Consider the following 26,183-nt stretch of genomic DNA (forward strand, 5'->3'; position numbering starts at 1 on the left):
GAGGACAGAGACAGCCGAAGCTTTGGAAAAACACAAAGTATAGTTACAGTTGTGAGCAGGCAAAGCCCTACAAATGGAAAATAACCCAGGTGTGTGTGTGTGTGTGTGTGTGTGTGTGTGTGTGTGTGTGTGTGTGTGTGAGAGAGAGAGAGAGAGAGACAGAGACAGAGATACAGAGAGACACACAGAGAGAGATGAGAGAGAGAGAGAGAGAGAGAGAGAGAGAGAGAGAGAGAGAGAGAGAGAGAGAGAGAGAGGCACACAGAGGGGCAGAGCTACTACCATGCGAAACTGGGAGAAGCAGGATGCAGAAGGCAGAGCCCAAGCTGAAAGAAAGCAAATGAGCTGCTCAGAAAACACAATTAACACTGATCTCGTCACTGAGCAAATTTGTAGTCTAGCCAGGCAGGGGTCCTGGAGACCGTACAGATTATCGGCACCGGGAAAAATTCTGTCTTGTTCTCAGCATTTGGTCCCGATGGTTGTGGAACCCATTTTGAGAGGCTCCCACTTCAGTCTGCAGCTTCAGGAGTCAAGTGTCCCTTCATTGTCCAGTTTATGGAATCGTCCAGAAAGGGCCAGGCGCTGATCCACCTTGTGTTTGCTTGAAGAGCCAGTCTAATTATGGGAGAGAGACCAAGTCAGAACCGTAGGGGGCTCCTTTCAGTGGGAAGTCAGTAGGAGTCACAGGGCAGACTGTTTTTCATTGGGTGCCATCAATCAGTGATGTTAACTACCAGAGCTCCACAAAGGGGAATGAATGACAGCAAGTGATTATCTATGGAAGCTGAGTTAACCAAAAGTCAGAGACCTAAAGATGGAATATGGTAATGTTCTGTTGGCATTGGTTACTGCATCCATATGTGGCTTCCCTGCCCCAAGAGCAGATAAATGTGATGGAAACTAGGAATAATTGGCTGGAAGCTTGTAGTTCACCCCATCTTGTTCTGTGAAACTGAATATCAGAGTAACTGTAGCTGTCTCTGTCCACAAACCACACCTAGATATACAAATTCCAATACAGAAATACAAGAAATATGAAAAACAAGGCAACATGACTCCTTGAAAGAGTGAAAAATTCATTCCACAATAACTGATTTTAATGATAGCAAAGTGGGCAAAATTAGAGCCCAAATGGAAAAGAATGATGATAAGACCATCAACAAATCCAAAGAAGATACAAATTAATTCCCAAATGAATTAACAGAGTATGAGTAAACTGCTGAGTAAAATAAGGACAATCATGCACATGAAATAATTCAGTGAAGAGCTAGAAAGTAAAAACAGACAAATGTACATTTCAAAAGTGAAAAGATTAATAAACCAAATAAAAACTCAATTGAATTTTCACCAGTGGAAGATCAAGTGGATCAATGGGAGGGTAGAAGGTCAGAGCTTGAAGATAGACAAATATAAATATTCAGATGATAATAAGGAAAATTAGAAAGTAAAAACAGATGCTGCAATACTTCTGAGCCACCATTAAAAGGTCAAATTAAGATTCAGAAAAAGAGAATATAGAGAAGAGGAGAGTAGGTACAAACTAAAGAAACAGAAAACATTTTAAGTAAAATAATAGAAAAGAGTTCCCCAAATATTGGAAAAGCGATGCACATCTAGATACAAGAGGATACAAGAACCTTAGACACATGGGTTTACATGTAAACAGGGTGCTTTCTTGAAGCTTTCCATAGTCTTTCCTCTTTCTGTGTGTTGAGTGTTTTAACAATAATACAACATGGCTCCTGTCCCTTTCCTGCCCGTCTTTACTTGTGCTTCTCAATGTCGTTTACAGCCATGAGAATATGGGAAAGACTGAATCTCATTAGAGGAGTAGATAAGCCAAGGAAGATAGGAAAGGGTCAAATATCACAAAAAAGTCAGCAAATAGAAGGTATTAGTACATATCTTTTAGTTATAACTCTGATGTTAATGGTATCAAATGTCCAATTAAAAGACCCAGACTAAGCTGGACAGTGGTGGTGCACACCTTTAATCCAAGCATGTGGGAGGCAGGGGCAGGCAGATCTCTGTGAGTTCAAGGCCAGCCTGGGCTACAGAGTGAGTTCCAGTAAAGGTGCCAAAGCTACACAGAGAAACCCTGTCTTGAAAAAACAAAAAAACAAACAAAAAGACTCAGACTAATGTATCTAATACCCACCCCCAAACACAACCAACAAAATGACTCGATTGTTGCTTTCTAGATGTGCACTTAATTAATTGGTCAAGAAAACACAGCCTAGAAAGTAAAAATATAGAAAAGATATCCCAGTCAATAGAACCCAAAAGAAAGCAGGAGAATCTACACTCACTCATATCTAACAATATTGGCTTTAAAACAATATTAGTGAGAAGTGATAAGGAAGGTCACATAATTTATGTGGATAATGGAACAACTCTATCAAGAGTATACAATGATTATAAACATGTACACACCAATATTCAGCACACCTAGTTTTATAAAACAATGCTATTAGTTTATGAAAGTACATAGATATTGTTACTATCAGACAATTTAAAATAAGCATAGTTGACACATTAGTAATTGCATGATTTAACACCTTATTCTCAGCAGCAGACCTGTCATCCAGAGAAACACCAGAGTAAATGAAATTGTAGATCAAGTGGACTTAACAGTTGGCTAGAGAATATGACACCCAAAGATTCAGAATATATATTCTTTTCTGCAGCCTACAGAAATTTATCCAAAATAGATATTTTAGGGCATAGAGAGAATTTTCTTAAATACAGGATTACATATTTGTGTTCACACTCATGCAATTTAGTAAACTACCCACAACACAGCTTTTCACACAAAAGGAAGATCTGAGCCGTTTTCTCAGACTCTCTAATAATATTCCATTATGTGTTTTATTTGATTCTGGAAAGTTCTTTGCACTGCCTTAGCCCATGTAGGCTGAGGTGAAAGAGACTAAGTAATTTACGAAATAGAAATATATTTCTCACTGTTCTGGAGACTATGGAGTCCAAGAGATGGTGTCGGCAGGCTTTTGTACACGTTAAGGTCGTGGTCCTCATGTGGCTGTTTTCATGTATCCTTACACAGAAGCAGGGCAAACAGGCTCCTTAGGATGTCTCTCCTAAAGGCACTAATCTCAGGGGAATGCATTCTCATAATGTAATCACCTCACCAATCATCTACAGATTTTCACTGCGGGAATGAAGATTTCAATATACAAATTTCAAGGGAGATAAGAAAACTCAGACCATGGCAGCCACTATTATTTCAGATACTCTTCTCTGTTCCGTCCTCACCTACTGATATTTTAATCACAGTATGTTACACCTTTTAAAATAGTTCCATGGTTCTTTGAAGATTTTATTTTCTCCCCCTCTTTTTTTCTACTTGCATTTTAGTTTGGGAAATTTCTGTGTGCTTGCGTGCACTAATTCCTTGCTCAGTTGAATGCCGTCTTCCAGAGGCTGTTAAAGGTACTGCTCATTTCTATCATGGCATTTTTGACTTTTAGCACTTCTTTCATTCTCTTTTAGAGTTTCTTTCTCTCATTACAGTATTCTTATGACATTATATGTATCTTTTCTTTATTAGAGTCTTTAACATATTAAGCATAATTATTGAAAATTGTCTGATGATGATAGTAGTTAAATATCTAAGTCTGGTTCTTACGTTTGCGTTGTCTCCTCAGATATTACTTTTCATCTTAACACTTTAGCATCTTTTGTGATTTTTTTTAATGAAACCTGCTGTGCGATGTAGGATAAGATGGTGTATGGTAAGATCTGAGGTAAAGAGACTTTTAGTATGAGATTTCATGTTAGCCTAGTTAGATGTGGGCTCTATTTAATGTTTTCCATAGCATAAGAACTAGAGAATTAAAATTTCTTAGGTGTGCTTTGAGTTGACTTGTCTTTGACAGTGTCACTACTAAGGAAGCTGACCTTAAATTCAGGATCCTTTTCCCTTAGCCTCCCATGATGGACAATCTATTTACCTTTGTGTTCCCTGGTGTCATTGACTTACCCTCAGAATCTTTTTTAAAAAACTAGAATTGGGGAGTAGTAGGTATTTTTTAATTATCATTTATTATCTGTTTAGTGTGTGTGTGTGTGTGTGTGTGTGTGTGTGTGTGTGTGTGTGAGTGTGTGTGTGTGTGTGTGTGGTCATATGCATATCATTCATGTGGAGACCAGAGGACAACTTTCAGGAGTCAGAGCTCTTCCTTTGAGGGATTCAAACTCGGGTCGTCAGGCTTGGTGGCAGGTGTCTCCTGTTGAGCCATCACGACAGCCTGGCAGCTCTTTTGACTATAAAGCTATAGATGCACGTTGCTGTCCTAGAATCCTGAGAGTAGACTTCAGTCTTCAGTGGGTGCCTGACTCTGGAGCGGGACTTCACAGTTCCTTCTCTGACAGAGTAACTTAAGGAACAAAACAAAGCAATACAAGCAAAGCACCCCCACCTGCTCTCTTTGCCAGATCAGCCTAGTTTTTGAAGCTCTTTTTTTGTGTGTGTTATTTTCTCCCTCAGTTGTGACAGAGAAGTATGGGGTGCTAGAGAATATCCTTCCCAATGTAGGGCTTTGGCAAAGTCATTCTCCCTGGAGAACAGATTCCTGTTAAACGGAATGTGCTAAGTGTATTTCTGCCTTTTTTTTTTTTTTTTTTTTTTTTTTTTTTTTTTTTTTTTTTTACAGCCACAGGAATAAGGTGATCTAAACCTCGGCAATGTAGCGTGTTCTTATAAACAAGACAAATAAAGGTTGAGGAATCATTCTAGTGGTGACTGCCAGAGGCTTTCTCTTTTCATGTTAGTGAATACCTCACCTCTTGTAGTTTGCCAACATCACTATTTAAATGTTCCGGATAGTTATAAGTCAGTGGCGTAGGCTCCAGGTAAGAGCTCATTTGCACCTGTTAGGATTCACCTGTCTCTAAGTTTTAGGATGACAATTCACTTTGTAACTTTACTTCTCTACTGGATTCAAGGGAGATAATTAATTTCAGTCTGTTCAGCTTCTTCCTGCAGGGATAAGAACGACAGCTCCCAAGCTTGACTACAAGACACGGCTTGTTTAATATCTCCTCCTTTACCATCTTTGTGCACAGAATTGTGTGTACTTAATTTTCCCCCCTTTGAACAAATTCTTTGAAGAAGGTTCCCAGTTTAACACATAGGTACATCTTAAGCGTATACCAATAAGAGAGCATCAATTTATAGTTTAACTAATGTTTCATAAAACCATTTTGTTCAAGATGTTTTTCATTTGACTTCTGTAAAGTTAATATCCAACTGGGTCTGAAAACTGGGAGGGTAAGGAGAGAGATTCCATCTAGAAAAACTTCTCCTGCACCCTAAGAGTTCTTTGGAATATCCATCCAAATCTTGCCCAAGGTTCATTCCAGGATACCAGTTCCATAGATGCTGCCTCTGAGTTACAAGAAATTTAGGAGAGACCATTTTTAGTTGCTCTCTTTTCACTCCTCTTTGGGCAGATGAGGCATACTCTTCCTAATTCTACACCAGAATCAGAGAAGAACTTCTCTGTCAAGACAGCTAGTAAACGGGGAGGGGGGGGGATAGAAGATCCGAGTTTCACCTCCACCTGAAGCTGTTTCCAAGATAATGAATTCCCCAAATGCAGAGTGTATTTTAGCAGATCTGGAAATTTGAGAATTTCTCCTTCAACATAAAAGCTGGCAGACTTCATCGGTGACTGTAAGGGGAGATGGCACTCAGGTTTACCACTTAATGATTAGTTAAGTTCTGAGTACAAATGAACTTTGCCTTTGCCTCCAAGGCCTTTTGCCAACATCAGATCAAGGTCCAGTAAGAGTTACTAAGGGTAAATGCCAGCATTCCCAAAGCTATCCTCTACATCTCCAGCTCTCAGGGCCTGTGGAATAGAAGGAGAATGCTTTTTGGGAAAGTTTTTGGTGGGGTAAAAGTCATCTAAAACTTCATGTTGTAGGTGTTCCATTTCAGCATTAATGGACTGTGAAGAATGGTGTGTTCGGGATGACTAGACGACACGTAGAAAGCAGAAGGAACAGCACCTAAGTGGAGGTGTGGTTCAGAACCAGGTTCACGCAATACTGATGCTCTTGAAAAGTGGCACAAAGAGCAGAGACATTCGGGCATGTCCTACCAGAATGACTGGACTCGCTCCTTCTTAAAAAGCCACATTCTGCAGAGACCCGGGACACAGATTGCCTTGGCTATTCTACTGAACCCCAATACCCAAGAGCCCACAGAGTGCACCCATATTGCTGAGCTGTGCTAGCATAGTATCTGACACACAATGCTCATTCAAGAAATTCCTTCTCATCATTATTTTTAGTTGTTATAAAAATAATAGGCTTCATTCTGACATGTATATCACTGTACTTTGCTCATGTTTGGTCATCTGCACCCTCTCTTCCTCTCCACTTCTGCTTTCCCATCTAGATTCCTATGGGAGAAACCACACACTACTTGTTAAAGTATTACTCATTAATGGAGATGTGGCAGAATGACTGATGGACAATCCTCCTGAAGAAGTTTTGCACTTACAAGGACATCTTATCATTTCTTTTTTGGTAAGCTGCATGGTAGGAACTCTTTGTAGGACTGACCCTTCTCTTAGCAGGTATAGTTTTTGAGTTGCTCTTTCTTTTGTACTTCCCGATCACGGCAAATTATTCCTTTCAAATCACAGCAGAATGAGATTTCTAAGAACTTGTCCACTCACTCCTGTTGTTCCTGTGTGTGTGTGGAACTGTCTTTAAACTTGGAGGCCTCATATACAGTGAGCCCTCTGTCAAGGACCTTCAATTAATACCTGTTCCTTTAATGATTATTACAGAATTAGATTGATTCATATAATTCAGATGAAAAAAAAACCACAAAGGAAAAAGTGCTTTAAATGAAGAAAAGAAAACTGATCTTATAAAAGGCACACACACACACACACACACACACACACACACACACACACACACACACACCACCCAAGAATCTCCATTGGGAATGGTAAATGGAAATCTAGCTACATATTTCAGAAGACACACCTGAAATAAGGTGACAGAACAATTTAAAATGATGGCAAGAGCTTCACCACCCAAAAGAGAATAAGAACATGAGTGTCAGAAAAAAAAATAGATGTCATGATAAAGGAATCACTGGAGATCAAAGGGATCAAAATTAACAATGAAAGGGCTAACCTTACCAGAACAGCAGTTCTCAACCCATGGGTCATGACCTCCACGCGGTCAGATGGCAGACAGACTGCACTTCAGATATTTCCATGACAATTCATAACAGTTACAAAATTATAGTTATTAAGTAGCAATGAAATGATTTTATGGTGGGGGGTCACCACAACAGGAGGAACTGTATTAAAGGGTCACAGCATTAGGAAGGTTGAGAACCACTGACCTAGAAGGATTGAAAATTTAAGCCAATATACACCTAATAATATAACTTACAGCTATATAAAGTAAAAGTAAATAGAAGTACAACAAGAAGAAACCTTTAAACCATGATTTTAATTTATCTGTGACCACTTCAGAAAATTCTCTCTGAAGCAGCAAAATGATGAGTCTCATAAGTGTAAAAGCCTTAATGTTTAAAAGCAAATTAGAACTAATGAAATTGATAAAAACCATGAAAAGTGATGTTTTCTTAACAATACAATGGAAAATTAGCCCAAAGATATTTCTCCAAACAATTTTACTATAATAATTTATTCATTAACTAATGGAGAAAAGTCACATGCTCATATTAATTACCAAAGGAGGGACATAAAGGGATTTTTTTAAGCATAACTAAGGGTATGTATAAGCGCTACAGGAAGTAGTACACCTAAGGGCAAACGTTTAGCCACACGCTTTTTGAAAGTCAGGAGGCATGAAGAAGGGCTTCTACATCTGCTTACATTTACCACAAATTGGAAACTCTACGCCAAGTAATAGATTGTGAAAGAGAAATGAGAAGTGCAAGTATCGGAAAGAACTGAAGTTATTTTCTGAGGATATAATTTAAAAAATAGAAAATCTACAAAAATCTAAGAACCAATAGAATTCACTTAAGTTGCAACATACAAGATAAATATGAAAAAGAGAGTGCATTTCTTTTGTTTTTGAAAAGGCAATAGCAACAAAACATACCAGTTGCATAGAAATGAGTTTCATATAACAAGCACAAAGACTCATGAAGAATAATATAAATCTTTACTGAAGGCTAATGCAGACAAAGCAATGGGTCACCCTCACAAGCAAGGAATAATGTCTAAACTTGCAACTTCTCTTGAAATTAATATGCAACTTTAATAGATAACTATTTAGTTCCCAGGACAAGAGTTTAGGAGATATGATAGGATCATCTCAAAATTTAGATGATGAATAACTGAATTAACAGAATGTTTTGTGGAAGGGGTATATTGATGTAGGAATTGATTTGCTGGATAGTCAGATTTTCGTATGATACATAGGAATAATATTAGAGTACCAGGGTAGTAGACAGAAGCACAAGATCTATTAAGTGCAAGATATGGCAAAAGAAATATATAAAATAAGCAGATAACGAATGAGTTGTTCAGATATAAGATGGATTTACCAGAGAAAAGAACATTAAAGTAATAACAATATTTCATTTTGTACTTATCAATTTGCCAAAAAAGAAAATATATGTGACAATACTATGTAGTTTTTTTTTTTTTTTACTCTTTGGGGGCCCACCACCCAGCTCCCAAATAAACACAGAGAGAATTATTCTTACTTATAAATGCCCAGTATTATCTTGGCTTTTCTAACTTAAATTATATCATTTTTCTTTAACTACATTTTGCCTCTGGGCTTTCTACCTTTCTTTACTCTATATATTTTTCTTTCCTTTTTACTCTGTGGTTGGCTGTGTGTCTGAGTGGCTGCCCCCTGGCATCCTCCTCTCCTCCTTTTCTCACTTCCTGCTCTTCTCTGTAGCCTAGATTTCTCCTATTTATTCTTTCTGCCTGGCAGCCTCGCCTATCTCTCTCCTGTCTAGTTATTGATCATTCAGCTCTGTATTAGACCAATCAGGTATTTTAGGTGGGCAAAGTAACACAGCTTTACAGAGTTAAACCAAAGCAACATAAAAGAATGAAACACATCTTTGCATCATTAAACAAATATTCCACAGCATAAACAGTTGTAACACATCTTAAACTATATTCTACAGCAATACTAGGTAATTATAAAAACCAGACTGGAATGGAGGCTCCTACATGAATGGGACAGGTATATTGGTGCAACTGCCTTGGAGTGAGGAGTTTGTCAGTATCTAGGGAGTGCAAAAGGCATGCTTTTTATGTCACCCCCCCCAACATTTATATAATGGAGAAACCGTTCAAACTCTTTACAATTGCATCCAGCAGATAGAACCAGTAAGTGGAAGCTACTTACATCTTAAAAATCCCAATGATAAACAAAAAAATCAAAGTACATAGTGATATATGCTTATAGCCACCTTAGAAAATTCTGTTTTAAGTGGCAAGGAGATGAACCTTATAAATATAAAAATCCACAAAATTTGAATGATTGCACACATCACTTACTGAAATGTGGATATGAGGCAAATTTAGTTTTTTTAAAAGACAAGAAGTATATATAACAACTGCAAGACTGTGGATAAAGAATTTAGTTTTGAATAATATGTATGATAGCATCTATGATATTTCATTGGTTAAAAAAACATGAAACATGTAAGGGGAAATGTTGATACTGAGGAAACTTGATGTTCATAAATAGGTGTTTGTTTTTTTTCTATGTAATTTCTAGGCACCTATGAAGTACTTTATTCAATAAAATATGATCAAATCATAACTGAAAATTTAAGTGAAGAGGTAGGATAATTCTAGGTTGGAAAAAGTTAACACAAGAAAATGTCAATCCTGTCACTAAGATTTTGTAGTTTCACAGCCTGATTGCATCTCAGATTTGGAAATTCTCCTAATGATTGTTCTTGGTGGTTGTCAGGAGAAGATCCAAGGAACTTCTGGGAGCTTCCAGTCATGTTTGCATTTTCAAAATTTGAATTTGGCAAATGAGAAAAGACAAGGAACGCGAGGGCAGCAGAAGGAAACGGAACTCAGCTTATTCGGAAGCATGACGCAGATTTGATTTAGAATTAGAAGGAAAATAAGAGAAGGTGTTGAAAGCTGAGAACAAAATTTTTTTCTTTGGAAAAACATGCTGTAGATGAGTGAACTACGATAAAATGTTTTTTTTCATGTGCCTCAATATTTTTTTTCCAGAGAGGTTACAGAATGTCATTTTCCTCTTTCTTCAAACCAAAGCAAACCAAAACCAAATCAAATCAAGTTAAATAAAAAAAAAGTTCTAATAAAGACTGTTAAAGAGCTTGCCTCAAGTTCCATTTTTCATATAATATGTGGTATAAGTATATACCAGGAAACAACTTATTAAAATTAATTTAAACTAAACACTGTTACCATTGCAAAAACATTGACTCTGAAAAAAGACTGAAAAATTTATCATGAATTCATTCAACTCAGTAATACTACCAGCAATGCTCATGTAAAATAAAACTACTAGATATATCATTTAAGATTACCTTCTAAATTTTATAAGAAGCAAACACTACTCTAAATATACACTGGTGGCATTTGCAACCTTTTCTAAACACATTTATAAAATTCCCATTTTTTCTTCCACCCCTGTTCAATAACCAACATCCAACTTGTGTTTGGGTTATCTTCTATACTTAAAGGTATCTTATAAAACTCATAAAACGATACGAGCTTTAAGTCAGTTTGTAAAGAATACACTTTAGTATGAATCTACCTGGTCATAAAGAAAGAAGAAAGTTTAATGTTCCCAAGGATGGCTGGATTTGTATAGTATGGTGTGGGAGGAGCTTACCATAAAAGAATCATAATTTTAGATGTTAAGAATTCTGAATTTCACAGTAGCAGAAATTGGTTGGATTTCTCCCACACATTTGAGAGGGGCTGTCAAATCCAGTAGGAGATTTTCTTCCCGTATTCTGTAATGTCCTGGTGGGGGGAGTTGTTTAATGACCTTATTTCCTGTCTTCTACACACCAAGATGGAAGTTACATCTTCCAGCCTCTAAATAGCAGGATAGGGATTTAGATTACACAGTTGGAGGAGGACTAAATGGGTTGAGATTTTAGACCTGATTCTGGCAAGTTGTGGCAATGTGAGTTCCTGATTTCTCTCAGAAAAGCACACACAATACATTCAGAAAACATGTTACCTATTTTATGTCCTCAGGTCACTATTTATTGTATGGTACTTATTTTTGGTGACAGATGCTCCAAAGGTTGCAAAATTAAGAATACACACGAGCCTTAGAATGAAAGGCAGATGGTTCCAATAGAAACAGAGACAAGTCAGTGCTGCTTTGCCCAAAGCCAAGCTTTAGAGACTGACAGTCACCAGGAGAAAGAGAATGTCCATTCTCTAATAAGGCACAGTACTAGAGGATTAACAGGGGCAGAAAAGATGTCTTAACCCATCCTAAGCACACCTTGCACAATTCTGTATATCAGCACGAGCAGTGGGATGGTTCTACATCAGAATTCCTTGAAAGGTAAAGATAAGGTAAAGATTATCCATTCATGCTCAGTCTAATGGATTTGTCAGATGAAAATGTTAATAATAGTGATGAATCACATTGTTCAAAGGAATTCCATATGCCATTGATGGGCTGGTCTTTCCTTTATTTTACAGCATTTAAATGAGTTCCCCTGATTTGATCCCCATAAACCCAATTTTATCTTACTTTATTTCTATCAACTTCTCAAATGAGACACAGGAGACAAAGGGGAGGGATTTTTGCCTTGTTATTGGGATGGGTAAACATGAATGGGAAAATCTGTTTTTGTTCAATTTTATGAACAATTTCTTGATTATAGATCATTAAGTGGTTCAAAAGTCTTCAACAAAATTGCTTTAGCCATATGCATGATATTCTGCTCATTCCCCCCCCCCAATTTTTTCCAAATTAAAAAAAATAGCAGAAGGACAAGCAAGGGAAACAAATATTTATTGAGCCAGGCACTGGGCTGGGTATTTCCAATAATGACACAAATAGAAATATAATGACCATATTATTCTGGGATCTCTAAGATTCTGTTTGGCAAGCATTATTTTCGGCATGCAGTAAAAGTGGATGTGAGAAATTGGCATGATTTTTATATTATTGACAGAGATTTAACTGTCCACATTCTCCCAACAAAGTGGATGGAGACAAATGGATCAGTCCGTGAAAATCAGGAAGCTTAATGTGCAATAACCCAAGATTCACAGAGTGAAATATGTAAGGGGACAAATCATATGAACTTAGCATTGTATAATCCTTTAATACTAAAAGAAAAAAAAGTAGACATCACAATAGGGATACATAGAAATGAGTCTCTAAAATCAAAACAAGATTATTTCTGATAAATGACTGACTCTTCCCATGCCATAATATATTTGATGGTTAAAATAAAATCAAGAGGGTATTTATTTCTTAGGAGTTTGGGGAAATTAAATTATAAATTCATGATTACAGATCTTCTAGCAGCAAAAATTCTTCAAGAAAATCACTTTATCAGCATCCATGTAATTCTGTTCATTTGCATTTCAAACAACAACAACAACAACAAAGGAGAACTAGGGGAGGCAAGGGAAATAACCGTATGAGCCAGGCACTGAGTTGGGTATTTCAAACATAATGACATAAGTTATAATGGCTTTGGCCAACCACCTTGAGGTGACTCACTGATGGGGAAAATACCTGAAATCTATGATTTTTTTTTAAAAAAATCTGATGACTTACAGTATAGTCTTTCTGCACTTTACTCATCAGCCAATGTCTACAAAATATCAAAATGTAGAAATGGTTATCTATAAAATCTAGCAACAATCTGCAAAGTAGTGAGTTAGAAGGTTTGTTATGAGGTTAAAAATGACAACATTAGCAATCACTTCTAATTTCCCACTTGAAGGTTGAATTTTGCTTGGCATTTTATAGGGAAAGAGCAGGAGAGAGGTAGTGGCAGCTTTGGAAACAGGGAACCTTATGCTGTAGCGGAGTCTTTGCTTCAATATGGCTTTACACAGGACATGATCACTCAATGGACTGCGTCTGGATTGCTTTGGTTTATACAAGAGACTCTTACATTGTTTAAAATTAATGATAGAGCATAGAAGCAAGTCTCAAGGTGCGAAGAACTTTTGGGGATCACATGAAGCAAAGCCAAAGGGTTGACATTTCAATAATTGGTGGATTGTACTTTACACACATTAAAACCCCAGATCAGCTATACAATGACATACAATATCTTGTAGACAAAGATTAAGGAAAAAATCAGTACATTCACAGTTTCAACAGAAATACATGATTACATATATGATTACATATTTTTAATTTTGCTTTACAGACATAGACATAACTGTATTGAAATTAGATATGATTAGATCATAAGTCATTAAATAATGATTTTCATTTGTATTACATGATAAATTTACAACACGAGGATTATATAGTTCAATATGGCATATACCAGTTTTGAACCACAAAAAGCAATATAGAGTAAAATAACAGATACTTAGAGTTAGGAGTGTCACATGAGAAATATATCAAATATTCCATCAATACCAGTCCAAATATAAATGTGGTATTTTTCATTTCTAACTATAAGCAGCTTTGAAGGAAAGTCATTAGGATGTGGAAGGGAGGTAGCTTTAAAAATTCAAAATATTTTTCTCAGGAACTACTTTCAGAAGTATTTTTCCCATATAGTTTTTTTTTTTTCATTTTAGATAATGTGGTAAAAAGACTGTCTCCCCAATTTGCAAAATGTGTACAGACAAACTAAGCCTGTATTTTGAAGTTTATCCGGGGGGGCATAATTTGACCATAACTTTTAAAGTTTGTGTTTGATAGTACTGCTTCACTCACAAAGGCTTTTAGAATTTTTTTCTTCTCTGTTTAAATGGCCAGTAGGTAAATATTAATGAATATACCAAAATGATCTGTGAGCTCTTTTACTCATTGACTAGACCATACAGATGGATGTCTTTCTGCTCTGAGCGTCTCAAGGCTTTCTAATTTGAAATGAATGGAATCAGTGTGAACAGAACAGTTGTTAGCTCTTGAGTTATGTATGCCTCTTAGCAATTGACTCATAACTGCATGTAGATTTACCATTTTCAGTTAGACTTGAATTAATGAATACTCTCCATTTCATGGGGTTCTGATACATCTCACACTTTGGAACATCTCATTTTCTACCCTTTCCCACCATTGGAAACTGATACCATGCAGAACTCAAACCCAAAGTTACCTTCTAGGAAAACAAAAGACTGAGGAGAAAATTCCCATGTGATTCATGGATGACAAGTCCATTAATCATAGGAAAGGATTGTAATTATAAGTAGATTATAAGTAGAATTTCTCATTAGATCATAAACTCTGAAGCAAATAGTCTATATTTTAAAGTTTCTCCTTAAGACAGTCAATACCTATTGATCAAGATAGCTTAGATTTATTAGATAGAGTTACCAGCTTGAATCTTTAAGCAAGTACATATCTAAATGGAGCCTTACTTATGACCTCAATTTGGGTTTGTGTCTGTGAGGAGATTCAACAAATTGGTCCATCTTATACAGAGCCCAAATCATTGTTTATAGGCAATTTATTTCCTGTAGACCTCAAGTTTACTACTCCACATAATTAATCTTTAGGGAGAACAACAGGTCCTGGGAAGAGGGGCTGAAAGTCTCTCAGTATACAGAACTGGAAGGAAGCAGAGACTCAAGGGTTCTGGTCTACCTAACTTGGAAAAATGTATCTCAGTTTTCTGTTAAGTATACACAGTCTCAGGCATTTACTGCCTAGGTCAATGGCATGTCAGCAGTGGAGTCTGGGCTTTTCATCTGCAGTCTTAGATTTTACTTAACTCATGAGAATTAACTCAAAGACAGACCTATAAGAAGTCTTAGAAACATTTTTTGAGGGCACCAATCTACTTATTTAAAGAGAGGAAACTCATGGCCTGAATTAAAAGAGATGACCAGGATCACACAGCCTATTTAGTAACAGTGACGTGACCTAGAACTGGACATGGAGGGTTCAGTGACTCTCCTAGGAGCATCAATATTGTGCTTGAGCCAAAAAGTCAGAAATGAAACCTTGTTCAATGAAGTATACACGAGGTTGTCATCCATGGCAAGTCGGGGGCATAGAATTCAAGGTCATTACTACTTTTTCATCTGTGTGCAGACCTTCAAAGTGTACATATTATCCTCTTCAGGGCCTGGCATACAATTCAGTGTCACTCAAGAATGCATCAGCATTTTGTTTCAGAATGGAAAGTCACACTCAGATTCAGGCAAAGAAATTGATGCTATTCATTTCAATTCTGTGAGGGTTCAATTAAACTATACACAAAATCTCTGGATGTTTGCTGGTTAGTCTTTAGATAATTTTTTCATCCCCTTTCTGGCTTCTCTTTTGTTCATATCTCCATTTTTTAAAAAGAATTCCATTTAAGGTAAAATTTACTTTCCAATCAATGCACTTTTCTTCCAAACTGAAACCTTTTTTTTTAAGTAAAGAAAGGCACTTTGTAAAATGTATCCAGATCTGTTTCTTTCTTGTTTATGCTAGACTGAAGTTGCTAAGGGCAAGCTGAGTCTTTTTTTTTTTTTTTTTTTTTTTTTTTTTTTTTTTTTTTGCAAATTATGGACAGCAGAGGGAAGCTGAATAAAAAAAAAATTAAAAAAAAAGGAGCTAGGCTTCTGTTTGGACAATCTTTACCCTGGAGCTCAAGTCCTTTGCTTGTTCATTAACTGAAGATTCACCAATTCTCTCGGATTACGCCAAGCAAAGAGTCTCCTCCCAGCTTTGATTTTTCACATGCAACAAGAGCTTGGCTGCTTCCCACCAAACCAGTTTACAGTGAATCATTAGCCTATAACTGATTACCAGAATTGGTCTCAGGCACTTAGGAGAATGTATCATCTTTTAAAAATCAGTGACAGAGTTGATGGTAAGTTGTGCTCATATTAAAGTTCCTTCTATGCATCTGTTAAAACCTATCAGAGAATATTTTGCCATTTGTGCCCTAAAGTTCTATCAATCATCCACTGGATATATTCAGTTTCCATGTACTTCAGAACCTGAATTCTTAGTTGCTTACAAAACTATACATTTTTGTGATTCAGAGCAAAAGGTTCTTTAATTTATATGTTCAATGGTTATTCATGAACTATGATGATAGGAAAACAGTCAACAACCAAATACAAGAACAGAGACTTGAAGCTGTTGGCTCCACACAGGAATAAGCATGGCTTGATGCATCAAAGATAGTTTTTCTAAAGACCAGTGTCTCATTTCCTGTGTCTTTCTTAGCTATACGTCTTATCTCTGAACACATATTTGCCCATGATCTTAGAGTCTGACTTAAAGTCTCAACATCCTGTTTGTCTTCATATGTGCAGACTAACGGGATGTCGAGCCTTTAAGGAGTGAAGCAGGGATGAGTACATCAGTGAAGGTGACTTTGCATTTCTACAACTGTCTAGCAACTTAATTAAGATGTCAGGAATTGGTTCAAATTGCTCAGTGAGTCATAGAATCAAGGATACCGAATTTCAATAGGGCTTTCAGATTATCCATCCAACATAGTCAGAGAAAACTGAAATCCAAAATAGGTAATTGGCCTTTCCAAGGCAAAGCAGGACTAGAACCCAGATATCTTGACTCCTAATATTCATTCTTTCACTCAAACAGCTGTTTTTCAACAGAAAATATTTGACCATAAGAATTCTAATAAACAAATTGAACTATGGGTTTTATTTTATTTTATTTTTTAATTTCATGAATGTTAACTGATTTTTGTGGGATGTAACTTGCCTTTAGACAGTCATGTTTTTCACATATGTGAAACTATATATCAGATGCAGATTTTTAAGTTTCAAACTATGAGTACAATATGCACTATCAATTCTATAGTGGTCATGATTTGTTATCTCCTGGAGAAGAATAGAATATGTTGGGAAAGGTTTAGTTTACACTGGCTTTGATGTTTATTTTGTCAGTAGTTTTCAAGGTGAACTAGATTCATTGACCCTCTTGGAAGGTGTGTGTATTTTGCATGTCATTCTCTCATGTGACTTCATATAAACTTCATCATTATGTGAATCTTAAATGACTGATAGTTTTGTTTTTGCTTTTTCTTTATATACAGTGTTGCTTATTTCAAGTTTAAAAGACTTGCTCCGTACTTTCCAAGAGAGGGAAAAAATAACCTTTTGTGGAAATGGTCGTAGAAAACAATGCTTCTCCAGCTTGAGTGTGCATGTGAGTTATCTGGGCATTTAGTAAAATGCAGACTCCAATTCTGTATGTCTTCGATGAGGCTTGAGATGCTGCAAACAAAATTTCCAAGTAGCACCCATGTGATGCAATGCAGTTGGTCCTCAGACATTTAGTATGGAGGGTCCAGGGCATTGAATGATCCTGGACAACTTTCCCAAATGCTTCTGTTGTTCACAAGATGTTTATGTACTGGGAAATATGCTTCAGGTGTTTGCACTTGCAGTTCTGAAAGTGTTGGCTCTACGTCTACTTTTGGTCTTCAAGGAATCTCTGAATCCAGTTTCTACCAACATGTGCTTGTTGGGTGAAATATTTAACTCACAAAAGGTGAGTTCAGAGTCTCTATATCCAGTTAATGAATGGACAGAGAACTGATTTGCCTATAGGTGATATGAAGAGCAGAGGGAAGCAGAGTGCAGAACATGAGTCGCAGATACTCTTATTAATATGGAGATACAAGGCTTTGAGCCTCCTTAGGAAGCCTACTCTTGGAGCTGTCTTACAGATTCTCCCATCCCCTGACCTTTGAAGCTGTTCTTATCACTGGACAGCTGCTTGCTTTCCTAGAACTTTTATCTGGACATTCTTGATGTGAGCAACTTCTGCCAAGAGTTTTCAAATACATTTATTCCAAAGAGATATTGACTTTTAGTTTTGCTTAAAATTCTTTTGTGTTCGGGATTGCTCAGAAAAAAAAGCAAATAACACAAAGCCAATTCTCTGTCTTGGAAACTCTGCTAGCAGTCACTACTCTCCACTTCCATGATGGTTCATAAGATTCGCCCATAGGTGAGCAGAGCCCTAAGTTCACGGGAGAAATATTTTAGGTCTAGAGAGTCCTAAAACCCTAAGTCAATGATGGCTGCTATTTAAAGTAACTGGAAGAAAAAAATAATCAGATAGACTATACTCTATTCTACTTTATTGAATTTTTTGTCTGCTTCACATTCCTCAGTGGGCAATGGATTGGCCTGGCATTTCACTCTAACAGGGTCTGCATATACTATATATGCACATATATACTGCATATACTATGTACTTTGAATACTCATTATAACCTTGCAGCAAAAATTACTGTCCCCATTTGAAGACGTAAACAGCAGTACTGGGAAGTTAGAAAATAGTCTTTACTTTACCTAAGCAATAGAAAAATAGTCTTCAAAAATACAGTGCTAAACTTACGGGTTTGTATTAAAGCAGAATTGTATATACAGTAAGGCAACACTTCTATTAGCATCCTGCAATGATTACCGTTTAGATTAAAATTAGTCTTTGGGAATTTTTTTTTCAATAAGAAAATACTAGGGTCTATAACAAATCATCTGTCTTGCTGAAATGAAGCAAGGAACACATTTGAAAATGGTTCACCACGTGGAATTCATTGATCTTATTTTGTAAGGAAATTATATTCCGCCAAACTATACACTCTAGGGGCCTTAGAAAGAAATAAAGCTTAGGCAGAATAACCCATGCTTAACATACTCAAACTACTTTAAGAAAAAATTGGGGCATGATTTCATTTGCATACAGGCAAAGGATCAGTAAGGTATAGGGACTGTTGTAAACAATTTGGCTGGTGTCCCAGAATGTATTCCTTCAAAAAAGTGCTATGCTTGGACCATCCTAATAGAATGAAAGAGGAGTGTAAAGGCTTAGCAATCAGTTTTAAAAGCGGTTTTCATGGCATTTTCAGCATATCTGTCATCTTCTTGTGCTAAGTCCTTTTGAGTGTTTCATACCTTCTATCACATGCCAAATCTATTGCAGTGGCTGTACCTGCTGGCACCATCCCTCAAGAATGGTAGGCAATGTGCTTTTATTTCATTGAACACATATAATATATATATGTATACATACATACATATATATATATTTATAGCAAAGAGAAAGTCTACAAATCACAGGAAACAAGATCGATTTGTTCTGGATATCAGCTGTTGAAAAGAGGCAAGTGCTGAACACGACATGAAAAGGAGTGAAGTAGTGTTATTTTACCCACATCCTGTAACATTCACTAGCAGACCACATTATTCCATGACTCTGTAGTGTTACCTGAAGAAAAAAAATCACATTTTAGCCGATCATTCCATAAGTCTAGCTATCAGTGAAAGGAGTGCATGAAGCATGTAGGATCCAGGTAATCCAGCCTGCCCAGTTGGAGTCTGCAGTTGCTTGAGGTTGCCGCAAAGCTGGCCAGATCTTTCTCAGGTGGATTCTGTTCAAGCGATGGTAGAGCCTTCTTGGCTGATTCCCCAAACAAAGCTGTGTTCTGAGCTCGTGAATCTGGCACTAACACCAAGAGGTTGTCATCCACAACCCCAGACACCTTGGCATACTCCTTACTGGCTTCAGGAACCCCGGGCTTCTCTGCCTGGTTGTTTTCTTTCTGTTTGGGGAACAATGATAGTACTCCATCTTTGTTGACTTTGTGAATCTCCACATAATCTGGGGGTTTAGCATAGACAATGGGAGCTTTCTCCTGGAGCAGGGGCCATGATGTGTTCTGTTTAGTCTCAGAATGGAAGCTTTTCATCTCCTCTTGCTCAGCCACCTCTTTTTCCTCTCCAGTCTTGAGGGTTTTAGAAAATTTTAGAAGGTTTTTTCCTGCTTTGTCTAGGAAAGAGGCAAGTGTATCTACAGGACCTCCAGCTAGCTTGCACACATCAACAATGCTGTGATAAGGAGATCTGGTCATGTGTTGGCCAGGCAGTAAAGGCCATGTTGAAGATTTAGACACATCTGAATGAAAATAGGGGATGCTGCTTTGGGGGTCCTGGGTGGGAGGAATATTTGCTTCAGGATTCTCTGGCTTCTCAATGATCTCAGGAATGTGGAAAGCAGGGGGGTAGGCCTGGGGCTCCTCATACTTTTCAGACAAAAGAGAATGGCTGTCATAGCTTCCATGACCAGAGTCATTGTCAGGATCTAGGTGTGTGGGTTTTACACCTTGACCTGGGTACTCTTTGGAATGGGATGGCATTAGCTGCACGTCCTCACTGTCATTCACTTCTAAAAACTCCACCAGCAAGTCCTCAGAGTCAGAAGTGGGGGGGAAGTCTTGGCATCCTAAGGCACTCAGGAGTTCTTCAGACTTGCCCTTCTATTGAAACATAGACACAAGGAGAGATGCTGTTAGCTTCAGCACATGTCACTCTCGGCATCACAGCTGAGTGGTATCTGAGAAGAGTAAAGGGGCTTTGTTTCTGGGGCAGCAGCCATGTGCATCTTGCTTAGTCTTGGAATGGAAGCTTTCCACCTCCTCCTGCTCAGCAGAAGGCTTCTGTGAGCACTCTCACAGTATCCAACCCCCCCGCTCCTCCCCGCTGCCCCCAGACCGCAGACGTGTGCATCAGGCCATCTATAAGCACCTTTTGAGTATTATTCACCAAATACTTTTCTTTATGTCTTTCATAATTTTTCTTTGTCTCTAATAGTGGTTTTGAACTTCAGGGGTAAGTACTATATATACTACTCAATGTACGATAAACATGAAACTATGAAATGAAAATGTCTTGTGAAACATTTGAAGTCGTAGTGTTTGTGTATACACCTGACACTGGTTGTCACCGCAGAGTACTTCCGAGATGTAGTGGCTGGCCTCCTAGCCTCTTGCACCACTTCTGGGGTGTGGTGACAGTGGAGTGGTCCTTGTCTCTGGCTTCTCCTACCACTCCTCCGTCTCACATTTCTCCTCTTACTATTTTCCACCTCTCCTTTCCTGTCTCTTTTGTCCTCTTTTTCTATTCTTTCTCTATGTCTTTCACCTCCTTCCTCCTTCTCTCTCTTCCTCCTGTTCCACATTATCTCTCTCTACATCCTATTTCTCTCTTTCGTCTTCTGGTCTCTTTTCTCTTCCCCTCTTCTCCCCAGTCCTCTGACTTAGGTCATATGGCTAAGTCTTGGCTTTTATCCCTTATCAGGTAGATATGACTTTGGATAGGTTGCTCTCCTTTCTGGATGATAGCTTCTCCAATTTTATAATGGGAGTAATACCATTTATCTGCAAGGGTTCTTTTGAAGATTAGAGGTAATTTAAGAAAAGAATATAAAAAGTGTAACCCTAAAGTAGCCATTTATTATTAGGTCTCTGTGGCTAGTAGGTTGAGCTATAAGACAGATACTAGGTAATTTGCTTAGCTGAGACATTCCTGTTGGTTTTAAAAAGGTCAATACTAGCCTGAATAGTGGGTAAGACCACTGGCCCGGAAGCCCAAACTCCTCAGCTCAGTCCTTGCTGTAATAGTTACAATCAAAATGATTTTGAAAGACAAATCAAATTTACTTCTTACATTCTTATAAGCTTAAATTTGTGGCAATTGCATTAACTGGCGTTTACTTTTATATACAGGTGATGGCTTTTTTATACATCATTATTAAGGTAGATTAAACTATACATTTCAACCCAGAGAGAAATGTTTTAAACACCAGCCCATAGAGTACTGATCTACTGACTACTCAAATGGAGCATGGGGACAATGGAAAATTCTGTCACAGAGGCTTATATAAAGAACATTCAAGTCGAAGCTTGGACTCATGTATAAGGGAGATGGTGGTAATGAGCTAGTTAAAAATATCTGCTCTCTTTCTAAACTCATTATTTGAACAAAATGGTCATCTCCATTTTTGGGAGCAGCCCAAAATGGGCAATGTAACAAGCCTCACCATGAGTTTGAGTGTTTCTTGGCTTTCTCTCTTTGCTCTCTGACTTTTAGCATGTGATGATTAACACACTCATCCCAAACACTTTCTTCTGTTAGCCTACGTGCTGATGAGGAGAGGCAACTGGAAAGAGATGACCAAGAGGGCCAGGATGGATTGATGAGGATTGAGTGTGCATGTATAAACTTAATTATCACCAAGTGGTGAGTCACATCACATTCTCTGCTTCTGTCACTTACCTCCAGCAGATGAGTATCAAATCCTTTTATTTTTGGCCCAGGAACTGGTGGAAAGATGCAGGTCATCATGCTATAAAACAATTTGTGAGAGTGTATAAATGACTCATATTTTCATTATAAATTTGAAAGAGATACCCCCATCCCAATTCCCAAATAGCTGATGCATGGGCTATAAGAGGTTGAATTCTATGACTGTATTAAAGTAGTAGTAAAAGAGAGAGGTAATTGTAGAGACATACACTACACCTTCACTGGCTAATTTTTGAATGCTAATTTCAAGCTACTGGATTATTTGTTCCACTTAGTTTTTTCAATGTTAGCTGCTTGAGCCAAATTTCCACAATTTTATAGCTCTAACTCCATATTTTATGGAAAGAGCACTGGATTCAATAAGCACATTTTAATGCTTAAACAAGCCACTGATAAAAGATTTCTTTTTTTTTTTGTATGAGAAAAAGTACTGGCACTAATGGATAAATAAGGTGCTTAGGCTGCCTGTTAGTTTCCATCATCTTTATATCAGTGTTTGTTTTTTTTTGTCATTATTCCCAATAACAATGACTGAAAGAAGAACTGAGAGACAATATAGTACCTATAGCCCTTCAAAGCTACTGCCCAGACCATAATCAAACAGATGACAGCAGAGAGAATGGCCACAATGATCCACACGGTTGTATCTTTCAAGGTGAAGTCTAAAAAAAAAAAAAAAACAGCCAGAGAGCTTTGATCATACATAATATCATCATTAAAAACCAATTACCCAATATAACACATGAAACTCTTGGACTCAAGATTTTTTCTTTCTACTTATATTTCTTGACTTGAAAAGCAACCCATCAATAGTAGGTAGGCGTAAGACAAATAGGGAGTCAGAATGAATGACCAACGAGTCCTTGGAGGACATTCTAGACTTATTCCTGTAACTTTACTCTAGATACTGGTGTGTTTATCAACTATAATTCAGGCAATAATACAACTTTTCCAAATGTCTTTGTTAGATTAAGAGTTGATAATCATATCTCTGCCTACTTTTCTAAATAAGGCTAAAAATAGTTTCTATATTAATAGCTATTACATGAAGTTTTACTGCTAGTAATACTTATAAATATAGGAAAAAACACAGTCAAAACACTCACCATTGGGTATTTCAATGGAATTCTCTTGGCCCCATCTACTCCAGTATCCATGGTCTGGCTTGCAGCGAGTCTGGACAAAGTATTTTTGTCCTGGATATAAGTCAAAAACCTTAAAATGTGTTTGCTGCCCCGTAAAATGGGTCTAAGGAACAACAAGAAAAATGGAAGTCACCTCTGACTCTTGTTATGAGGAAAGATATTTTTCTTTTATATCTTAAATTATTAGGGAGTTAGGTAGACATAGCTGTGCTTAGAGGATGTCCTGTTTTCCTTACCCTATTCCATCCTTTTCTTCCTCTTAAAAATGTCTCACAATGGGGAGACTGGAGGGATGGGAGGAGAGAAGTGTGTGATCTTTGATTGGTATGTAAAATGAATAAAAAATTTTTCTTAAAAAATTGTCTCACAAAAATTTAAAAGGTTTTCTATGTCTTCATTTGGAACTCTATTTCAGAAAGACAATTCCCACCCCCTTCCCACTTTATTTAGTGAAAGACAGGATTCTTGTTAACAAATTAGCACATACACATAAGAGACAATAAAATTATTAGTTTACAAATTCCAATAAAGTGATTGATTTAAAGGATTACTAGTTGATGTAAAAAGTACTAGGTAGAAGAAAACCAAGTCTTCATGTATCTTGAAGTGATTGTACACAAATAAAATGTTATTTAGCAAAGGAGACAGGTTTCTACCTCCCTAACCTAGACCTCAAATTTAGTATCATTTATACTAGGTCAACCAGATGCCTCATGCCTCCTGATGATGATGATCATGATGCTGTTGGTGATGATGAATATAGTATGAAGTTCATACTAATTACTTATAGAGTATGTTGAGTTACATGTGATTCAACCTGAATCTAATCAAGTCCTCAAATCTAAAGTCTGGTTGCAGACAGTACAGAGGCATAGATATTAGCTAAGTGATTGTACAAACAACTAATAAAAAGTGAAGATTGTGGGGCATCCTTATGAACAAGTAGCCTCTTCTTACTACATCAAAACTGTCTTGGAGTAGACTTTTGTTTGGACAAACCAGCTGTTAAAAATATTTTTGAAGAAACTGAGCCAGGGAGGATTAAAATATAATAGACTAACCACTATATTTTATTTAGATATTTTAATTACCTTTTAAAATGTGTGATCCCATTATTTTGACTATGTTTGCAAATGTCCCATTTCCAAAAGACAGAGGGTAGAATACCATAATGCCTATAATAGTGGCACTATCATTTTATGCTGAAGTATTACAAAGCATTTCTTTAAAAACATTGACCATGGACATATTAAACTGACTTTCTTGCCTCCAGCCTCAGTATAGTTTATGTTATTCCAGAACATGTTGTCTGAGATATACTTAGGAAGGTAAATTGGGAAGTACAAGCAACTGTCTTTGTGAGATTTGTGAATATGAACATCCTTCAATCTTAGTAGAAGGGAGATGACATTTCTTTATCTAGCAGTGCTATGTTCGCAAGGGGATGCCCACATGGTGGGCATGTAACTGGGGAAATTATCTACTCTGTTGTGAGATGTTTATCCTTACCAAAAGGACATGGCTCCTCCAATAAGCATCTGTTTGACTCACCTCCCACTCATCTGCTCCTTCAGACTTTAATCGAATTTCATATTCCATCGTAAACCAACCAGTTTTCACATCAGTTATGGTGGGTGGGGACCATTTTACCCATAGATACGTTTTTTTGTCTTTTAGCTGTCTCACTTCTAAAGTCAGGTTCCGAGGAGGCTCTGGCTCAACTGTAGATACAAAAGAAATTTTAGTTTCCCTCATAGCTTGGATCTTCTTTTTGACCCTACTGTTTTCTACCATGGCTTGCATTTTCTATCAGCCCACTTTCCCCACTGGATTATAAGCTCCTAGAGAGCATGATAAATACCTTCTTACTCTTAATATGTGATCAATCATGTTTGTACTTGAAGATGGGGTTTGAATAGTAACAAAAATAAACAACTGAGATTTTGCTTTGGCTGTATGCTCCACTTTCTACCAGTCAGGTTCATATACATATTCACATTTTTTTCCCTTAATGGCATTGACCATGTGCTAATAACTGGGATGGGAGTTTCAAGTCAAAGTTGGTATAGGAGATTATTGGAAAAGGAATTTGAAATAGTTTATTTTCCTTAGTTAGGAGCGACCATCTCCTTGAAAGTCTGCGTATCTTTTTTAGCATCACTCATTCATTTTTATAACTTTGCAGGTAACAAGTTTACAGATTTTTGCCTTTAGTTCATCAGCTATATTCCACACTCAAAATATACATCACTCCCTGTGGAGAACAGTGTAGATGGAACAGTCTTATTAAATAAGAAACACAGAGCCAAATGCAGAGTTAAAAGCCCAAGAGGTCAGAGCAATAGCTAAGAGCTGATACTAAAAAACATTTCTTACCCTTCGCTGCCACTGTCATCCTTCCCCTCCAAAAAGAGACCTACTTCCTGTGTATCTTTCTTTTTATTGACTTTCTGTTCTGCCTTCTCATTGGTTTTAAACCCAACCACATGACCTCCTCGTCACTGCCTTTCTATACAGACCTCCATGTCTTCTATGGTTGGTATTGAGATTAAAGGCGTGTGTCTCCAGTCAACAAGACAAAGCGACAGCCTACAGAATGGGAAAAGATCTTCACCAACCCCACATCTGATAGAGGGCTGATATCCAGAATATATAAAGAACTCAAGAAATTAGACATCAAAATGCCCAACAGTCCAATTAAGAAATGGACTATAGAGCTAAACAGAGAATTCTCAGCAGAGGAAACTCAAATGGCTGA

The 26,183-nt window shown here is 37.3% G+C and overlaps 1 protein-coding gene across 3 annotated transcripts in view; it reads right to left on the bottom strand.

Moving 5' to 3' along the window:
• Positions 1-289: 289 nt before the first annotated feature.
• Prlr (prolactin receptor) overlaps positions 290-26,183 on the bottom strand; it is a 174,614-nt gene continuing 148,720 nt past the window's right edge. For 2 of the 3 annotated variants that reach the window (XM_052743137.1, XM_052743138.1), the window contains 5 exons: positions 24,977-25,146; positions 23,387-23,528; positions 22,843-22,942; positions 22,251-22,320; positions 15,710-20,452 (listed from right to left, as the gene is read on the bottom strand). In XM_052743137.1, coding sequence (XP_052599097.1) covers positions 19,454-20,452; positions 22,251-22,320; positions 22,843-22,942; positions 23,387-23,528; positions 24,977-25,146 — 1,481 coding nt within the window. In that variant the 3' untranslated portion in view covers positions 15,710-19,453. Of the gene's footprint in view, positions 619-15,709; positions 20,453-22,250; positions 22,321-22,842; positions 22,943-23,386; positions 23,529-24,976; positions 25,147-26,183 lie in introns of those variants that run through there. The other variant, XM_052743139.1, reaches the window with a different exon arrangement.

This window comes from Peromyscus californicus, unplaced genomic scaffold (genome assembly GCF_007827085.1).
Source record: "Peromyscus californicus insignis strain IS unplaced genomic scaffold, ASM782708v3 Scaffold_18__1_contigs__length_77618521, whole genome shotgun sequence".
Classification (NCBI taxonomy): Eukaryota; Metazoa; Chordata; class Mammalia; order Rodentia; family Cricetidae; genus Peromyscus; species Peromyscus californicus.